The 19,323-nt window shown below is 36.6% G+C and overlaps 1 protein-coding gene across 5 annotated transcripts in view; it reads right to left on the bottom strand.

Moving 5' to 3' along the window:
• Positions 1 to 935: 935 nt before the first annotated feature.
• Positions 936 to 19,323, bottom strand: part of SNCA (synuclein alpha) — a 91,025-nt gene continuing 72,637 nt past the window's right edge. For all 5 annotated transcript variants that reach the window (XM_040967508.1, XM_040967507.1, XM_040967509.1 and 2 more), the window contains exons 5-6: positions 2,745 to 2,828; positions 936 to 1,462 (exon numbers count right to left, since the gene is read on the bottom strand). In XM_040967508.1, coding sequence (XP_040823442.1) covers positions 1,430 to 1,462; positions 2,745 to 2,828 — 117 coding nt within the window. In that variant the 3' untranslated portion in view covers positions 936 to 1,429. The remainder of the gene's footprint in view (positions 1,463 to 2,744; positions 2,829 to 19,323) is intronic.

Consider the following 19,323-nt stretch of genomic DNA (forward strand, 5'->3'; position numbering starts at 1 on the left):
CATGCCAAAAATATTCTTTCTTGAAATTACACTTTCTTTTAGTGACTTTATAAGTGGCTCTGCCATTTTTATCCTGAATAATTAAAAAAAAAATAACATGAGAGAGGAAGAGAAAAAACATCATTATTTTCTTAGAATTGTTATGAACCACATTCAATCTGCTTTTTTTATTGATGTAACATTAACATGAAAAATATGAATGAAGAAAAGCATGTCTCCCATGAGGAAACAAAAAAAATGACTGCTACTTTTATGCTGAATAATTAAAAAGATAAATTCAATATTTTTCAAATAATTTAGTTTCCATGGTCCAGTTTATTTTATCAGCACCACTGGGGAACGTTGGAGTTTCCCTAAAGACCTTCCGTAAAGAAGTAACCTAGGATTCTGCAGTTGGCAGAGTCAAAGGGGAATCCATGGACATTTCTTAAGGTGGTTCTCAGATATCTCCTAGGAATATTCAAATGCATTTCCTGGAAAAGAAAACAAAAAACACTTGGGATTATTTAAATAAAATGGGGTTGAGGAAGGGATGCTTACCAGATTCTCCAAATGCCTTAGGAATATCTATAGGATATGCACACAAAATCATTTACTACACTTCTTAATTCCATGGAAGCTGCTTTTTTCAGGACAATCTCTTAAGGGACCAATAGATACCAGAATACACTTTGGTCACAGCCGCTTCAAGGATTCTCAAATGTATTGTTAATGTCTTTTCCTCTATGTTGAACTCAAAAATCACACCTACACCAAATGGATGCTAAGAACTTTATGTTTAATGTCAGTGTGGCAGTTCTCATTTCACGTTGTTCAAAAGCATTATATTATTAAAGTGAGATGGGATAAAAATATTTTTTCAATGAGATAATAGTTTATTTGAATTTTCACCATTTATATAGAAACACAAGTTAATAAAACACATCACAAAATGGTAAAATTCCATAGTTAATATTTATAGGTGCATAGATTCATGCTCACATCTTTATATATTGTATGTATTAACAAATTTCACAACACATCATTATTCATAGACGGAAAAATCATTGAAAGACACCTACAAATCTAATAATATATGATAGTAAATCACTCACAACTTTTCAACAACAGCAAAAAAAATAGTGAAGATTTAGAAATAAGTGGCAGTCACTTAGGTGTTTTTAATTTTTTTTTTAACATTTGAGATTTGAAGCCACAACATCCACAACACACAAGGCTCCTGCAACCATATATTCACTTCAGTGAGAGGGAAGCACCGAAATGCCGGGTGGGGACAGGCGTAGATGTGTCATCACCGCTGATGGAAGACTTCAAAACACACTGTAAAAACTCGGAGAAAATGTCATGACTGGGCACACTGGAACTGAGGACTTGCATGGGATGGAACATTTGTCTGCAGAGCTCAAGAAACTGGGAACCAATGGGTTTCTTAGGCTTCAGGTTCGTAGTCTTGATATCCTTCCTGGTTTTAGGAAAAGCAGAGGTTCACAGATGGTGTTAGAAAAAGTGATGTTACCAAGGATCCCTGAGCCTATGGAACTATATCATAAATTAACTAACTTTTGAAAAATGAAAAATATGTAATACAAAAGAACATGGTCTTCCAATTTGAGTACAAATAAGATTCTATTGGTTGGTAGTAGAACTTTGGAAGCTATCATGTGACAAACATACCTAATTTGATTTTTATTATCAGCATTGAATACCTGGGTTCCACTTACAGATGTGCTATGATCTAACTCTCTGGGACAAGTGAGCCAGCTTATCTGGTACTTCAATGGTTCAATTGTAAAATGCAAGCACCAATCCTAATGGTCTGTAATGACACTTCCAGACTTGAAATGCTCTACTTGTAAAAAGTAGATGAAGACATTTAATAGCAAGAGACATTTTCTTTTGTTTCACTCTCTCAGTTGGAACTTTCATCTCTATCGTTGGATTGAGTAATTACTTTGAATGCAAAGCCCTGTCCTCCATAAAAATCTGCATAATATTTTCAATAAAAATAGTAGTGACCTAAACTAAGGCAATCATTAGTCCTACAAGACAACCACTCCAGTGATATCAGGATTCTGCTTGGAGGCAAACAAGTAAGCATACCTCCAGTAACTCATTTATTTCCATTGCCATTTTTTTAAAAATTTTATTGTAAAAGCAAAGAAGGTCAGATATATTTCCCATCTGTTGATTCACTCCCTAAAAGCATGATAGCCATAAGGATGCCAGGTTTAAGCCAGAAGCACACGTTTCAACCAGGGTTTCCCGTCTGGATGGCAGACATCCACACACTTGAGCCTTCTCTGCTGCCTCCCAGGGTGAACACAGTAGGCAACTGGAATCAGAAGCAGAACCAGACCCTGAGACCAGTCACTCCACGAGGGATGCAGGCCTCCCAAGCTGACTCGGTGGCTTTCTCAATTGATCATTCTCCCAGCTTGTTTTTTGATTAAAGTAGTAATGTACATGCACATTTGTCGTAGGACTCTATCACTTGTCTTGGCTTGTCTATCAACATTCCCTGCGTTTTCTAGGCTTGGATTTTAACTGCTTCTGGCTCTCTAACATATTCATACACATTTTCAGATTACTCGCCTTTTCTTACGATATTTCCTTTGTCTAGAAATGGCTTCCGTTCATTTTGAACAACTTGAACCTCATTTGTAAAACCTTTCCAAAAATATGAGAATGCTAGCTTTTTGGTACTGCTTGTTAGAAAGAACGGATTTGAACTCTTACACTCTCACCTCAGAAGGCATTTCGTAGGCTTCATTGTCAGGATCCACAGGCATATCTTCCAGAATTCCTTCCTGTGAGACTCCTTCTTCACTCTAATATTTTCGATGGGAAATACAAAAACACATAATGAGGTGCTATCTTTCACTTTTTAAAAATTATCAAGATAGTTTTAAAACTCTTCTGTATTATATGTATGTTAGGATACTGATGGGGGATGCTGAGAAAGATGGCACTGAATATTGCTGCTGGAATTTTGAAGTACATAGTACTCTGAGACAAACATTGTGGAGGCATAAACCACTCATCTTAACTTTTACGAAGTTTTTGACAAAATTTTGCTATTTAGGAAATGGTAAGAAACTATTATCCACAGTTGATTTTTCAGAAAATCAATTTTAGCAGTAAAACTATGTTCTTTGGATGATAAAGAAGCGAATGAATTTAGTTTGATTCATATGAAGGTATATATGTTACTATGACATTGGAATTGTGTAAAAAAAATGAGCACCTATTTGTAGTATCATGTTTAGAAGACATAAAGTGTTATGCATATTGTGAATACAATCTATGTAGGATTCATATACAAAGGTAAAACGTTGGAGGAAACAATAATAAAATATTAATTTTGTTGGATAGTTATTTAAATTGTTTTTCATTAGTTTCTGAATTGTCTATAAATAAAATTGTTTCTAATAGTTATTACACATATGTTTAAGTATATTTTAAAACTGGCTATGAAACAATGGATTATTTAAAATGGAAAGACTGAGATTATATGCATGAGAGTGCTTGGAAAAGTTCATGAAGGGACTGGTGCTGTGGTTTTGCAAGTTAAGCCTCCATTTGTGGCACCAGCATCCCATATGGGTGCTAGTGCAAGTCTTGGATGCTCCACTTCTGATTCTGTTCCATGCTGGTATATCTGGGAATGTAGTGGAGGACAGTCTGTATTCCTGCACCCCTGCACCCATGTGGGGAATCAAGAAGAAGCTCCTAGCTCCTGGCTTTAGAACAGCTCAGTTCTACCTTTAGACAGGCATAATTCTGGCCATTGCAGTCATTTCATGAGTGAACCAGTGGATGGAGGATATCTGTCTCTCTCTTTCTCCCTCTCTGTGCCTTTCAAATAAATAAAATAACTTTTTGAAAAGACATGGAAAATTCAATTAAACATAATTTTATTTTGATGCAAATACTTTTTTGGAATTCATTTAAGTTTATTCATTAAATGCATCTTCATGAGCTTTTTGAAGAGCCTTCATATGTGAAGGAAGTGAATTAAAGACACAGTTAATTTTTCCAGATATCTCTTTACAGAAACAGAATAACATAAAATTCAGCCAAAAATGTTCATACCTTTATTAAAATTCCTCATTAAACACAAATTTTCTCTTTGCATCTGTTGTAAAAAATTAATCATAAATTGTAAAATTTCATTGAAAACTGGAAGGACAGAGAAATAATATGAGCTTAAATACATTTACTGAATAAACAGTCCCCAAGTCAAAGTGGCTCATATTTTTTTTATATGTGTATTCTTTTTTTTTTTTTTATTGGAAAGGCAGATATACAGAGAGGAGAGACAGAGAGGAAGATCTCCCGTCCAATGATTCACTCCCCAAGTGAGCACAACGGCCGATGCTATGCCGGTCCCAAGCCAGGAGCCTCTTCCGGGTCTCCCACACGGGTGCAGGGTCCCAAAGCTTTGGGCTGTCCTCGACTGCTTTCCTGGGCCACAGGCAGGGAGCTGGAAGGGAAGCGGGGCTGCCGGGATTAGAACCGGCACCCATATGGAATCCCGGGGCGTGCAAGGCAAGGACCTTAACCACTGCGCCACCACGCTGGGCCCATAGTGGCTCATATTTTTAACAATATGTCCGAAGGAAACAACAATTCTACATGTCTTCATAATGGAAGTTACCAGCAGGTTCACAGAGGTTAAAGAAAGGGAGGACAGAAGATACAGCCACTGGCAGCTAGGCAATAATGCTTGTGGATCACGCTCCCCTGGCCTACCTCTTCTTTAATACAGCAATAACGTCTGGGTTATTTACAAGATTGACACAGAATAAACTACCACGAACTATTTCACATCTTATTGTGCCATAAAGATATGATTTTTACAGTATTTCACCTGTGGGTAGACATCATGAATTGGAGATTCTGCTGAACAGTGTATTAGGCACAAGGGGTATAGTGTCTCCAGACTTGGGTTCAAGTGCTAGCTTCCATAAATTGCAGATCTTTTGTGATGCTCAACAAGTGTGTCTCATGCTTTGACTAAGCATCAGTTAGCCTAATGGTAAAATGGGGCAGGCAGCAAAACTTTCTATGTAACTTGGAGAAGCATATCACAACATGCCTCATTAATGTTCAGATAATTATTTGCGATGTCAAGTACACCAGAACCTTCTTATTCTTCAGGACCCTTTACTCAATGCCTGAAACCACCAATAGTACCAAACTCTACATATATATGTCTTTGATTGTACATAGGTATCTCTTTATATATGACTTTGGCATAATATAAGATTGACAACAATAGTTAACAGAACAATTAAGCTATCATTTATGGTGATAAAAGTTATGTAAAATAAAGCTTTTTTATTTTTAAAATGTTTCATATAGTATGTTTGAATTATTGCTGACTTCACATATTTCAAATCACAGAAGGCAAAATTGAGGATAATAAAAACTACTAGATAAGGAAAATAAAGCAAAGCTATTTTTTGTGTTAAGTGAGGATTTACAGAACTCCCATGAGGCAGGGCAAATCTAGTCACAGCTTTCCCAAAAGACTCAGACTCAGAGATCTTTAATAATTTGTCCATCACACTGGTAAACTTCTTACCCAACAGCTTTGAACTCTAAAATGTTTCCTTCATTGGCATGATCTATAGACTTCACTAAGTAAGAAATAATCTGCCCTATGCAATCCCTGACCATACCTAACCCTGTATGATATAGCCAATGGTCTACAGCATATGGAAAATATGCTGATTTAATACCTGATTTAATGCATGAAACCCATGAAGAAGTAATCAGATCTCATTTCTTAAGTTTATTTTTAAACATTACATGTTCTGTGCAACCTCTAAATATTTTATACTATAAGAAAATACCCAGAAAAAATAAAATCTAAAACTGGTAGTAGTTAAAGTACAGGTAAGAACTGTTTATTGAAACACTGGGGAGAGTCACAGGTTGTGTGTAGGACCGCTCTGAGAGAAAGCAAAAGAGAACAAGTGATGTCAAGGGAAGGTGGCATGAGGGCAATGTAAGATACTCAGTGCTAAATCCTACAGGAAAAGCTACTCACATCCCCTAGGCACAAGAACATCTAGTATTTAGTTATGTTTCTTCTTTGTTTCATCCAGTCTTGTGTTGTCCTCACCATCCCATGCTTGGCTTTGTTGTTGCTAAACTGTGAGGAGTTTGCCACACAGTGTTTAACAAAGATGGGCAAAGGAGGGTAAAGGTACTTCACAGACAAGAGACGGAGTGTTTCATGGGAGCAAGACAATCATAGCAGACTGACCAGGAATCAGGCAATCTTGGAAATCAAACAGGTATCTTGTCTTTCCTGGAGAAATTGTCTTCTGGTAACTAAGAAGATGAGGAGCATTTTTTTTTCTTTTTGTATCAACCCAATCTGCTTAAGGCAGGAAAGACAGCATTTGAGTACCACTTTGTTGCAATGATTCTGGGTAATGATCACTGAAGGTTGCTACTGTAATGGGAAGAAGCCATCATTTATGTGCCTCTCAAGGAAATAACACACATCACCATGTCAAATAACATGTTCATATCAGTCAATGCAATCAGGCAATTTTAGACTGCAGGAAACTGCAAGGGGAAAATTACAGAGGACACATGGCCACTTCTACAAGCAAATTATAAAGAAAATGGAAGTTATGGAGAGTCTGCAGATTAAAGCAGAATTGACAGAGCATTAGCAAGTCACATCTTAAAAATATGATTGCATTCTTATGGATCCTGGCTTAAGTAAACAGAAAAATAAAAGACAATTGAAGAAAATCTGACACTGACTAGATATTTAATCAAAGAGTCGTGTTTTTAAGTGTTCCAAATGTTATGGTTTTGTTTTAAAAAGGGTCCTTTTCAAAATTGAATGATCAGATGTTGACCTAAAATTCCCATGTATTTGCTTTAACCCAATTTGAGCGGGGCAGGAGATGGGGAGGGAGAAGTCTAATTTTTCATGAAAAGTTTTTGAAAGTGTACATGCTCAGATTAATAGTTATTTTAATACATTTTCTGAATATGAGTCTACTTGTCTAAATCTGTTGATTTAGTAATATTAATTTCAAAGCATGGTCAAATATTTGGTAGCTGATCAGAATATAACAATATGTGTTATATGATCACTAGATACAATTTCACCTCTATCTGTGCATATCTATGGTTTTAATAAACTGCCAATCTAGCTTTCAAAAAGGAAGAGATTGTCCAGGGGAAATTAGGTTTATGTTTGGAATAATGGAACAACTCAATGGGAATATGCATACCATGGTAAACTACCAGCATACTGGAAGAGGTTGAGGAAGAGGGAAGTTTTTGAAAGGCAAAATGAGAATTACATAAGATATTCTGACTCAATAATTCTTGGATATCATGATCAATAGAATGAGTGGCGTCAGTCCAAGAACAATCTGACTGCTGAAGGACAGACATCCTTGCAGAAGTATTTGTGTGTGGATATAAGCACAATTGTTGGGACCTTTGTGCAAGGTTGTTGGTTTGGCAGTCTTTCATGAGAAACTCTTGTTATTACTCACACTTATATAAAACCTCCTCCTTTATAAAGTCCAGCTCTATTTTATTGCTTATTTATTGGTCAAAGCTTGCTAAATGTGATTCCACTCTGATGCTGATAATTTTTTGTGAAATTATCTTTAAAAATATTGTATTTGGCTTATGAAGAATTCTTTCAGTATACTGCTAGAGCAAGTCCAATTTAGAACTGTGCCTTGTTATTTTTGGCTAGTGCAAAAAATAAATAGAAAACTTTTTATTTTTCAGGTATCAATAACTTACTTTCAAGGAATAATCAACTTTGAAAATAGGAAATGACTCTTCCATTCATTTTCACCACACAGCAAAGAAAAAATACCAATATTGAACACATTTGGTAAAAGCTAGTTTCTTCTTAAGTTTTCATTATGGTATTTCATTAAGCCAGAATGTGTTAGGACAATAAAAGATAAAATGAGAAAAATGACTACATTGTGGAATATGCCTCTGTTTATAAAGAGAACCTATGAAATATATATATTTGTAGATATTTGTACAGTAAGATAAAATTTTTGAACTCCCTTCTCCAATAAGTATAATTTATACAAAATCTGTGAAATATTTTTCCAAATGGATTTTTTAGACCAGGAAAATAAAGTAAGTTCAGAATCATATCTCTACATTTCATCCATGGAAATAAAAATGATTACCACACAACCAAATTACAATGGAATGAACTTCCATTGCTAATAAGGGAAGATTTAAAGCTTTATCCTTTGTTGGGTTCAGAAATGGCTGTGACAGACGTCTTCTTCGCCTAACAAACCTGCTCCTGTGCTTTACAAACAAGCTTGTTGTGTCAAACATCTGGTGCAAAACCAAGGACCAAGTGGTGCTGGACTTTATCTGAAATTCTCATAAGACAGATCATGAATCATGAAACTATGCTTAACTGTTAATACTTTATTGAAAAGTTTAATGTCAGAAAAAGATAAGGGGGAAAGTAAGCCAAGGAGAAATGGGTTGAAATTTCAGTTGTCTGGAAAAAGACAGAGCTGATCACTCAGCTTGCTTCAGGAATAGGGTATGGGAGCCACGCAGCCTGCTGCTGTATCCTGAGCAGGATGGCAAAAGTTTCCCAAACTTTCAGAACCTTCCACAGTACTTGTATTGTCTGTGAGATGGACTGATTCCCTATATTAAAAGTTCTCACATTTTGGGAGTAAAAACTTAGTCCACTGCTTTAGATGTCATTTGGAATGCTTGCATCCCAAACCACTGTAGCTGAGTTTGAGTCCTACCTCCACGTGGGATTCCTGCTAATGTGTACGCTGAAAGACAGAGCTGATGTCTTAGGAGACTGGGCTTGAGCTCTGACCTTGCCCTAGCCTGCAATGGGCATTTGGGGATTTAGGCTAGGATCCAGGAGATTCTTCTAGGTCTCACACATAAATACAGGTGCCAGGGACTTGAGTGATCCTCCATTGCTTTCCTATGCCATAAACAGAGAGCCAATTGGAAGTAGAGCAGCCAGGACTAGAATCAGTGCTTGGTGCTTGAACCACCAATGCAGGTGGTTGAATTAGCTTGCTACACCACTGTTCTGACCCCAAGTTCTATGAATTGGATGAATAATATTGCTATTCCAAATGACACTGTCAAGTAAAGCTGCAATCATTTGAGGCCCTTGTTAAACACGCAGGTTTCAAGGACTTTGTGTGTGGTCATTCCCTACCAACACTTAATAAAATCTGGGTGTTACACAGTACAGAACAAGAAGGCACTGCTGTCAGTGTGCATGCATTAAAAACAATAGCCTCCTAGTTGAAGAATATGAAAGGCTGGCCAAAGATTGGGTTTTTCCGAAGGCACTGCCAAGCAATGTGTGGTGATGATAGGGTTTTAGGAGTTACCTGACAGCTGCTCATTATGCACTCAATGCCTTCTTTTCCACTCTGTGAAGAAGCTTTATTTGGCTGCATTGCTGAACACTAATGACTCCTGATTGAAAACACTGACCCTTTTGCTCAAGAGCTCCTGCCACTGGGATGCAGCAGAGAAATGGTGGCCAAAAATACAAATGAGGAAACTCAACAAGAAGATTTCTGACTTAAAAGTGAAGAAAGGTCCAGTTTAGGTTCTCAGTTGAAGGAATCTAACGTTCCTACTATGAAATCAAGCTGGAAAATGTTATTCAAATTCTCAAATGTGTATACTACTCCATCTGAAACAGGTTATCTATCTGAGTATAAAGTATTGATAGCATATTTTACTCAGAGATGCCCCATAAGTTTTATATATTGAATCTAAAAAACCAGGTAGAATATAGAAGAACTCTGTTAGAAATTAAGGTTATGATGTGTTTCTTATTTCCAGCTATCTCTTTAGTCTTAGCAAATACCTTAGAGAAAATGATAAAAGGAACAGGTAAAATGAAAACAAGTTTTCTTCACTGAAAAATTTGGGGATGGGAAAAAAGACAAAAAATAACAGATTAACCTATTTTAGCGTTAGTTTGAGATACTATATATCAGTATTATACCTGAGTCCAATTTTAACTGCATATTCAAATGTAAATTATTAAACTAAATGGAATATAAATCAAGAACCAATGAAAATCAATATTTGCAATAATTTTCGTTATTATTATAAACAGGCAACACTCTTCAATCAAAACACTGTACTGCATAACAAGTGGCTCAATGCTTGCCATATTAATGGAATTCATGTAATTAGCTGGCTCATCTAATATGATGTCATAGCAGAGAGGCCACCACCAGGCATTTTTTCCCCTGTATTACTTGGATATACACCTACTTTCAAATTATACACAATGGGAAATCTGAGGACAAAGTAATTTCATTTTCCATTTCTAGAGATCGATTCTCCTTTTCCACTAATGAAAAAATATTATCCTAGATGTTTACATTTGATGATTACTTTAGGCTTGCACGGATTGGACTCCTGAGGATCAGCTCCTTGCTTGGTGACAGAATAATACATCATTAAATGGAAAGTAGGTTGAGCTGAGAAAGGTCAGCTTTGTGTTGTACTCAAAATCACCCATCATTTGTCTTTGTAAGTGCAATGATATTTGAAGGCATATCTTAAAACCAGCAACTGACTGAGAGATCACTGGGGAAGGAAGGCTTTGATAAAGACAAAATAATGGGACGCTAGTCTTAATATTCACTGGAAAAAAGACACTTCTAGAAAAGCAAATTTTTCATAATTGAAAAAGTGGATAGGAATTATAGAGCTATTAAGCAGGAGATGAAGGCAACACCTTCAAGATTAGTGAATCTGGAATCCAGAAGAATCTCAAAGTGCAGGATCAAGATGCATTTCTTTTATTGAAGCAATTCAAAGGCTGTTAGAATACCTGTGCAAGGATAATATACATAGTTGAGTGCATACAATAACTTCGGTCTCGAAACTAACGGTAACAGGTACCAAGAGAAGTTGGTGAGGACTTTAGGTCTGAAATGAAAATGGTTCAGGCAATTCTCAGCCATCAGATTGTACAATCTCTGCTCAGGGTCCATCCATGGCAGTGGGTACTGAAGACACAGTACCCCGTAGACAACAGTGGTAAACTTTGAAGGGGGCTATAATGACTCCACCATAATTTTTTCACTGGTAAGCTTTCTCAAACACATTGCAGTTGTCACTTTTCTTGCTAACATGTAAACTTATTTTGGAAATTGCAACCAAGCCTCAGCAGAGTGGAGTATTAAAAAAATATTTTATTGGATTATTGAGAAAAACAATAAGCATTCTTAGAATGTTATTGAAAGGAAATATTGTTAAAATGCTCACCTAGGCTCTTTTTTTTTTCCCCACCTCACTCTACAATGTAGTAACCAACAGTAATAGCTGATGCTAATTAGTGCTTGTTCTGTATTTGGTACCATTCTAAATATTTATGTATTTTTTTTATGGAAAGTCAGATTTACAGAGAAAAGGAGAGAGATAAAGATCTTCCATCCACTGATTCACTTCCCAAGTTGCCACAACAGATAGAGCTGAGCTCATCCGAAGCCAGGAGCCAGGAGCTTCTTCCAGGCCTCCTATGCTGGAACAGGGTCCTAAGTCTTTGAGTCGTCCTCCCCTTCTTTCTCAGGCCACAATGAAGTAGCTGGAAGGGAAGTGGAGTAACCAGGACATAAACCGGAGCCTACATGGGATCCCAGCTCATGCAAGGTAAGGACTTCAACCACTAGCCTTGTGCGTCAGGCTCTATTCCAAGTGTTTTATAATTATTTAATCTCAGAAAACAATCTTATTAGAAAATTGTCACCATAATCTACATTAATGAGTAGAGACTGGCAGTCAAGCTCTGAGGCCTCCACTGTCACTGTACATAACTTTAGTTGTTTGTCAAGCAGCTTGAAAGAAAAAACAAATGTCTTCTTATTTACTGAGACTTTAAATTGGACTGTTTAAAAATAATAAAATTAAGTGTTCAAAAATTAATATCAAAATGAGTTGTAAAATATTCTGTGATTAAATATCAAAGTTTTGCCCTAAATTTCTCTATAATTACTGAGAGATTATTACTATTTTTATCAGGAAAAAACAGGATACTACAGAAATTATTAATACACATGTGCCTGTTACTTTTGCAAGGGCAAAAACCACTTGTTAGATCAACTTGTTAGAGGGAAAGAGAGCTTCTTGTAATTTAAAGGCATAGCATCTTTTAGGTGGATGGAATTTTTTTCCTTAAAATGGTTTTAATAGAATGAAGATAAAATCACCAGAATACATCATTCATCTCTCCAGCATCCCCACATGGCACAGTCACTGCCGTTATTTGGAATGCTTTGAAATATTCTCATTTGATTGATTTCCTCAGCTGGATCTCAACCTGGTCTTTCTTGGCATTCCACTGGAAGAGGTAACCCCTCCCACGCTATTGCAACACATTCATTTGATGATCACAGTAAAACATAATGATCCATTAAGCCCAGAGGCAAAAGCAAAAACTTGGTCGTGCTGTTTATCTATTTACAGCTCTGCGTTATTCCACAAGGAATAAAAGATTATTTCTTCAACACAATAAATGAATACCGTTTGTTTTGTTTAATGCTCACTCTGTTTCTTTAATTAGATACCAAATGTTTGTGTTGTTTTAATTACTTTTAAAGCTTCCAATATAGCAGGATTACATTATTTAACTCTCAATAAATCAACACACGGTTACGTATGTAGCTGTTTTAATGATTCTCCCTTCTTTAATTTGGTTCACTTGCACATCCCTTTGTTTTTGTTGAGTAAGAACTCCTGATTTCTGTGTCAGACAGAGGAAAAGCAAACAATGTACAGAATGTTCTATCTCCAGCTGCCTCTGTAATTGCAGTGGTGGTGGACGAGGTCAGGTGCATGTATTGGTGTGTTCTAGAACAATATATTTTAAGGGAGATTCCTAACTCTACCACTGGGAAGACACAGCACCTAGTATCACAGACCTCTCCTAACAATTGTATATACTGTGTGTTGTTTGAAAGCTCAGGAAAATGTATGCTTTCAAGAGCATGGTACCTGGTGGCATATTAACATACCAGTAGATAACACCCATGTAGATGTCTCAACCGGATAAGGACAACAAAAATGTTTTTTGAGAGATTTAGTGAATTAAATGGTGATATACACGAGATGGTCTGTAAAAGCAAACACTCACCAAATATTTACTGAGCATTCAGTATGCACTAGGACTAACCACTTTAGTTTTGTTAGTGTAGTGTCCCAGTCGCTGGAATATCATCTTCTTTTTTTCCTAATGGATTCCCTGAACTTTAAATTTCACTAGAAAAAAGTGGCACCTACCCTTCCAGAGGAACCCAGAGCTTAGGTCACCTGACTCATATTGGGCAGTAAACATGTCCTCTTGCTCCAGAAAAAGAACCTACCCCTAACTGTGACTAAAGACACACCTGCCTCTTACTTCCAGGGCTGAGGGAGCTTTTATCTACCCATCATTTACAGCATCACTTAAAAGCAATGAAAAAGCATCAAATTAAAAATTGGCCTACTATAGATTTATTAAATTTTGAGTCCCACCTATGGTTCGCTTGGCAAAGTTAGACAAAATGACTTCACAGGCCTTATAGTCCCAACCCTGTGAGGAATAACTACTTCCATCTTCCAAGGCTGTACGCTACACAAAAATACTTCAAAAAGATAGTCACAAATATAAGGCAGCTAGTAAGTTACTTGTAAAATGTGCAGAGATGTGAGACCATAGATCTCCAACATTGTCGAAATGGGAGCAGATGTCACAGATTCAATGGGTAAAAATGATTCAGTTTTGAGCTTGACTGACTAGAAAAATGGTGACTATTGTTAATAAGAGAGAAAAAGGAACAGAGCAGATTTTTAAGGACACAAAAGTAGTTTTTAGATATGTTGAGTTTGAAATGGTTCCATAAATACACATTGACAATATGAGACAGAAGTTGAAAGAGTGCAGAAATGCAGATGTATTTTAGGCATTTACTGCAAGGAGGTAACTGAAGTAGTCATCAGAGTAAGGAGTGAAAAAGAAGCAAGTGAAGTCAAACACTGTAGCATTACAGAAGGAACTTTCTCAGGAAGATAGAAAATAATGAGGAAATAATCAAAGGACGAGTCAGAGATGGAGGATGAGAAGAAGCAGAAAAGTTTCAGAAGTTAAATAAAATCAGGTCTTTTGCTAAGCAATTGGAACTACTACTTGTCAGTATCAAACACTGAAACAGCATATATAAACCTTCACTATTCTGTATTTTATGGAGAGAGATAAATACTTGTTTAGTAAATGCTGGTGGTTTTTTTTTTTTTTTTTTTGAGTAGTCCAGAAAAACACATTAGAAGTTAGACCTCAGGAAACAAAGAAATAAGAAAGATCATTGGTAGACAACATTATGAAGTTATGAACAGAATAAACTGGTATTCAGACCATTAAGCTTCAGAGTAATAGGATTTTGGATTTGGGGAGAGATTTCACTGTTGCCGTTTACTTGATCTCCTTTATTCCCTGTTTTACATGCAATTGTTAATGATTTGGTTGAAAGGTATTTCATGATATAAGACTGAGGGAGGTTGTCGATGGAGTAAAATTTCAAGAGAGAAGGGAATGGCTGTTGTGGAGATCACAGGTGGAAAGTAGGACACGTTAACATGCAGCACCTTTATAAATGGACTACAGAGAGCCAGAAAGAGCAGGGGCACGTGGTCCCTGGTTTCTCAGTGACATGGATACCGAAGTTAGAAAGATGAAGAAAGGGAGGGGACTTGTATCTACCGAATAATCTTGCATTGCACTGAGGATGAAACCTGAATGGCAGAGCTTACTCTTTGACCCAAGTTCACTAAGATGACTGGCAAACAATTCAAACCATATAGTCTATGTCAACTTGTGAAATCTTTGGTTTTTATTTTGTAGCAAGGTGGAATAGTTTTGTAACAGATTCACAGAAAAATGAGACAAAATGGCAATGAGAAAGAAATAAGCCAACTATTGAGAAAAATGTCTGGTAAGTGGAACCTGAGTGTCATTATTTTGAATTAAAGCAACCACCCTCATATCATAATTTTCTTAGGTGAGAATTTAGTGTCAGTTTTGAATTTGATTCATGGAGTGTGTTCACTGTGACTTGTTTTACAGTGTTAATGTAATAGTATTCAATATGGTAGATTACAAAGAAAAATCTACCGCTTCCACAGATGGACCCGAGGCCCCAATTTTTTCTACTCCCTGACTTGATGGCTAGCAAAGAATTCAAGTGGCCTTATTGTGTCATTTTAACTAAAAACCAAATCCAAAATATACAAATAATGACCTAATTGCATGCAAAACAACCTTCTACCAAATTCCTAAATCATACAATTGTATTTTTAAAAATGATTACAACTATTTGGAAACAGGAGAATGTAAATATGACATTTGAATGACACAGGAAGAATATTGTACACAATGTACTTTGAAATGAGTAAAAAATATCTTAAATTTGATCTTTGAGGTAAAGGGTTATTAATATAAATTTATTTTTAGTTTTTTGTTTTGCATGCACCTTCTATATTTTATTATATTTGGCTTGCCATCTTTTCAAAATTCCTTCCTACCTCTGTTTAATTTTTTAATATCTAAATGTTAAGACTATAGGATTATTCAATGTTAGTCAGTTCTAGCTCTTTTACAACTAGTATTTCTCTTTTTCAAGTTTTGGCTTTCCTATGTTATTTCTCATATCCCAAACTTCAATTTGGTGTGGGGTACCCAGCCATATCATTGCTATGGAAACCACAACATAGGCAACACAGATATCACGTTATTATAAAGGCCACTAGAGCAGAAGAGCCAGCACACACAATTTACTTTACTAGCAGACTCAGCAAGTTTAGCCTAGGAGAAAAAAATGTCTGCCTCTATTGAATTATCTCCGGCAGATGAAACAGCTGAAAGTCACTGAACATTGCAAACCAAACTACAGCTAGGTCCATAACTATACCAGTGTTTTCATGTGTTTATTCTGCCCAGAATATATGCGGATTGGAACTTCTCTATGATCAGCTGTCATTTCAGTAGTTACCTCTTGCCCAGTTTTCCACAATACAATCACTTTAATCTTTTCTCTCATCATCATCATCACCATTTCCATTTTCACCATAATTATTAACTTCATTAAAATATCTCTGTGTAAATAGCTAAAAGTGATTTTGCACATCATTCCTTTTCATAAGGATCATGGGACTGGGACACAGCAACAGATTTGATAGTGTTCCTTGGAGCAATGGGAAATCATGGGAAAGAACTCAACAGATGATTCCATCAAAAGGAAATATAAACACATCATATCAAAAAAGGCAGTAGGACATAATGGAGTATTTCTTGTTAAGAACATTTAGAGAGGATAGGGTGGAAATTATCACTATGTACCCAAGTCTGTATTATGAAACACATGAAATTCAATCACCTTATATAAAAAATCAAAAAACACAAAAACATTAGCTTTAGCTAACTTTGATGCACCATTGATGTCATTTTAATTTGACAGAGTATCTCTAATGTCTGTATTCCTCATCCAGATATCTGAAAAATGGGGACTTGTAACATACATATTCCCACCAGTTACACAAAGATACCCTAAAATAGGGCTCATTGAGCATGCAGATGGAAAAGCTTACACCATCAGTTTTAACTTCTTGTGACCCAGCATATATATTGCCAGAGTTGCTAAACTAGTGAAACTGATTGATATTTTAAAAATTCTATTTATTTATTGGGGAACCAGAGGGACGGGGAGACGGGAAGAGAGAGAGAGAGAGACAACCAGAGCCAGGTCTCAAACTCAGGTGCTATATATGGTATGGGATGTGCATATCCTAACCAGAAGGTTACAGCAGGTCAAATGTATTGCCATGATATGAATTAGTTTTAACTACATTCAGGATGGAAATAATTCCCATAAATGTACACATCATCTGTGGCTCTAAATCTCTGTGGTTGCTCAGTTTCACGATGAGCTCTTCAGCCTTGGCTGTTAGGCACAATGCCTTCCCTGACCCTCTCTAAATGTCACAACTATTTCTGGCTGGCAAAATGACTGCCTTGGTTAGAGTGAACACATTGACTGCGGAGCACAAGGCACCTGTGAGAAAAAGGCTGCCAAAAGCAGGAAAATGACTTGAGGAAAGAAAAAGGACAGGGTCTTGAAACTACAACAGATATGTACGTGTTATTTCTTAATCTAATTGTGTCTACCAAAAGCACAATATATTGCGGAGTTTAGACAATAGAGTGCTGCCTATGGCAACACTTAGGACTGTGACCACTTAATAATGGCATTGATCTTGCCTGCTCTTGTGAAGGACAATTTAGAATTGAGAGCTCAGGGTCTCTAAAAAGGGTTTATGCACTCTATCTTGAGACACATCAAGGAGATAGAGTACCATTTTTAGAAAGCACTGCCATTAGTTCAAGTCACAGAGAAAGCTGACGGAACATTTTAAGTCTTAGAAAGATCATGAGGGCAAGCTGGCTTTTAACAAAAACAAAGTCTGTTTCTGCAGTTTCTCACTGAATTTATGAAGTCCTGAGACTCACTTGATAGCCAAGGCGTTTCTAGGTTTTATTGCGATGGTGTGGCGGAGGGGAGGGGGTGAGTGTTGGATATTACTTGGATGATCTATTGTGAAATTCACCAAAAAATGACATTTTACTAATGGTTGGTTTTAAGGTTCAAAACAAATTTTCTTTAGTGCTTTACATTGTAAGACCACAAGTTAATTACCATTCTCTACATGACCATGACACTACCTGAAACTATAATTTCTTTGCCAATAGAGCACTTACATTAGTTATCACATCTTACTATTCTATTCAATACTCCCCCATTCATTTCTCTCTAAGCATTTCTTTATTTTCATTCTATCCAGCCCTCTTGTTCTATTTTAAGAACTAATATTGAAGTCCTCCTGCTGAAATTCAGTAGTGTTTTGAGTTCTACAGGCTCGTGCAACACGAGTCTGACTTTGCCAGATACCAACCTCAAAGCAAAAGGCAAGATTTTAACAATAAAGGGTATGAATGAAAATGAGAGGTCCATTTTTGTAGGCCCCAAACTCTTCCTGCTGTAATTATCTGAAGCCCTCGGTTAGATAATTATTGAGGGAATCTTGAAATTGTCCCTTCTCTCTACAGAGATCACCACATTAATTAGGAGAGCCTCACCAGGGACAGCTTCTGTTCTACATCTTTTAGTATTTTTAGCCCAGATTTTCAAAAGAGAAAAAAAAAGGCATTAAGACAATAATTGCTTCTTGATCACATTTCTGACACATAGATGCTCTTAACACACACACGCACGCTCACACACACACACACACCCCTTTGAATGTGTCTTCACAACAGTGTTTCTGTATAGATTTTTAAAATGGAGTTATGAAATTAGCGCTTCATTCATGAATTGTTATGAATTGTTATGTATTTCTCTGGCCCAAGTTCACTTGAGCTATTAAAGAAATACAAAGCCAGTGCTTTCTGGTTTGGAGATGGCAAAAATTATATTTACCCTGCAGCCCTGCTCTAAGGTAGGATGAGACAGGAAGCAAGCTGACCATCAATCAGCTACAAAGTGGCACATACTCATCTATCAGGGGTCTTCCTGTGCTAATGCAGTGATAGGCGAACCCTGCTTCCTCCTGGCAACAGAAATACCAGCTAAAGCCCATATATCCACGGACTTTGGAGGATGCCTGATTATTCTGTATTGCATCAAAATGAAAGCACAGCAAAATCAAGAAAACTCCTAGGAACTGTTGCAATTTCCTCAGAAGTATTCCCCTTACTATTTTTCAGAGGCCAGCTCATATGTCCACCAGAAGAGAAGGGATGGGAGAGTAATACTCTAAGTGTCTTCCTTACCCTGTTATTAAGTCTCAGCTAAGTGCTGAGCAAATATTCAAGGTCTGACTGCCTATTCTGTATGAGTTCTTCCTTTCTGATCTCCCAACAGGGTTCATCTGCCTTTTCTATGTGATCCCTGTATTCCTCAGGGAAACATATTAACATCAATGTGGACTGTGAGACCCTAAGAGCAGGGACCACATAATCTTCATTGCTAAATGCCAAGTTAAAAAAAAAATCAGGTAGGGTAGAAAGAGAATAAGTATGTAATAGTGAAAAGCTTTTTCAAAACAAAAACTTAATTTGTTTCTAAATAGGTATCACTCAGTGATCTATAGCTGAAATTTGGATTCAGCTTCAAAAATATAACATTGTCCCAAGATGATATCACCGCTTTCTGTACAGTAGGAAAAAACACATATTGCATGTTACTAAATTTACAT

Source organism: Ochotona curzoniae, unplaced genomic scaffold (assembly GCF_017591425.1).
Source record: "Ochotona curzoniae isolate NIBS_2020 unplaced genomic scaffold, NIBS_Ocur_1.0 scaffold_4506, whole genome shotgun sequence".
Lineage (NCBI taxonomy): Eukaryota > Metazoa > Chordata > Mammalia > Lagomorpha > Ochotonidae > Ochotona > Ochotona curzoniae.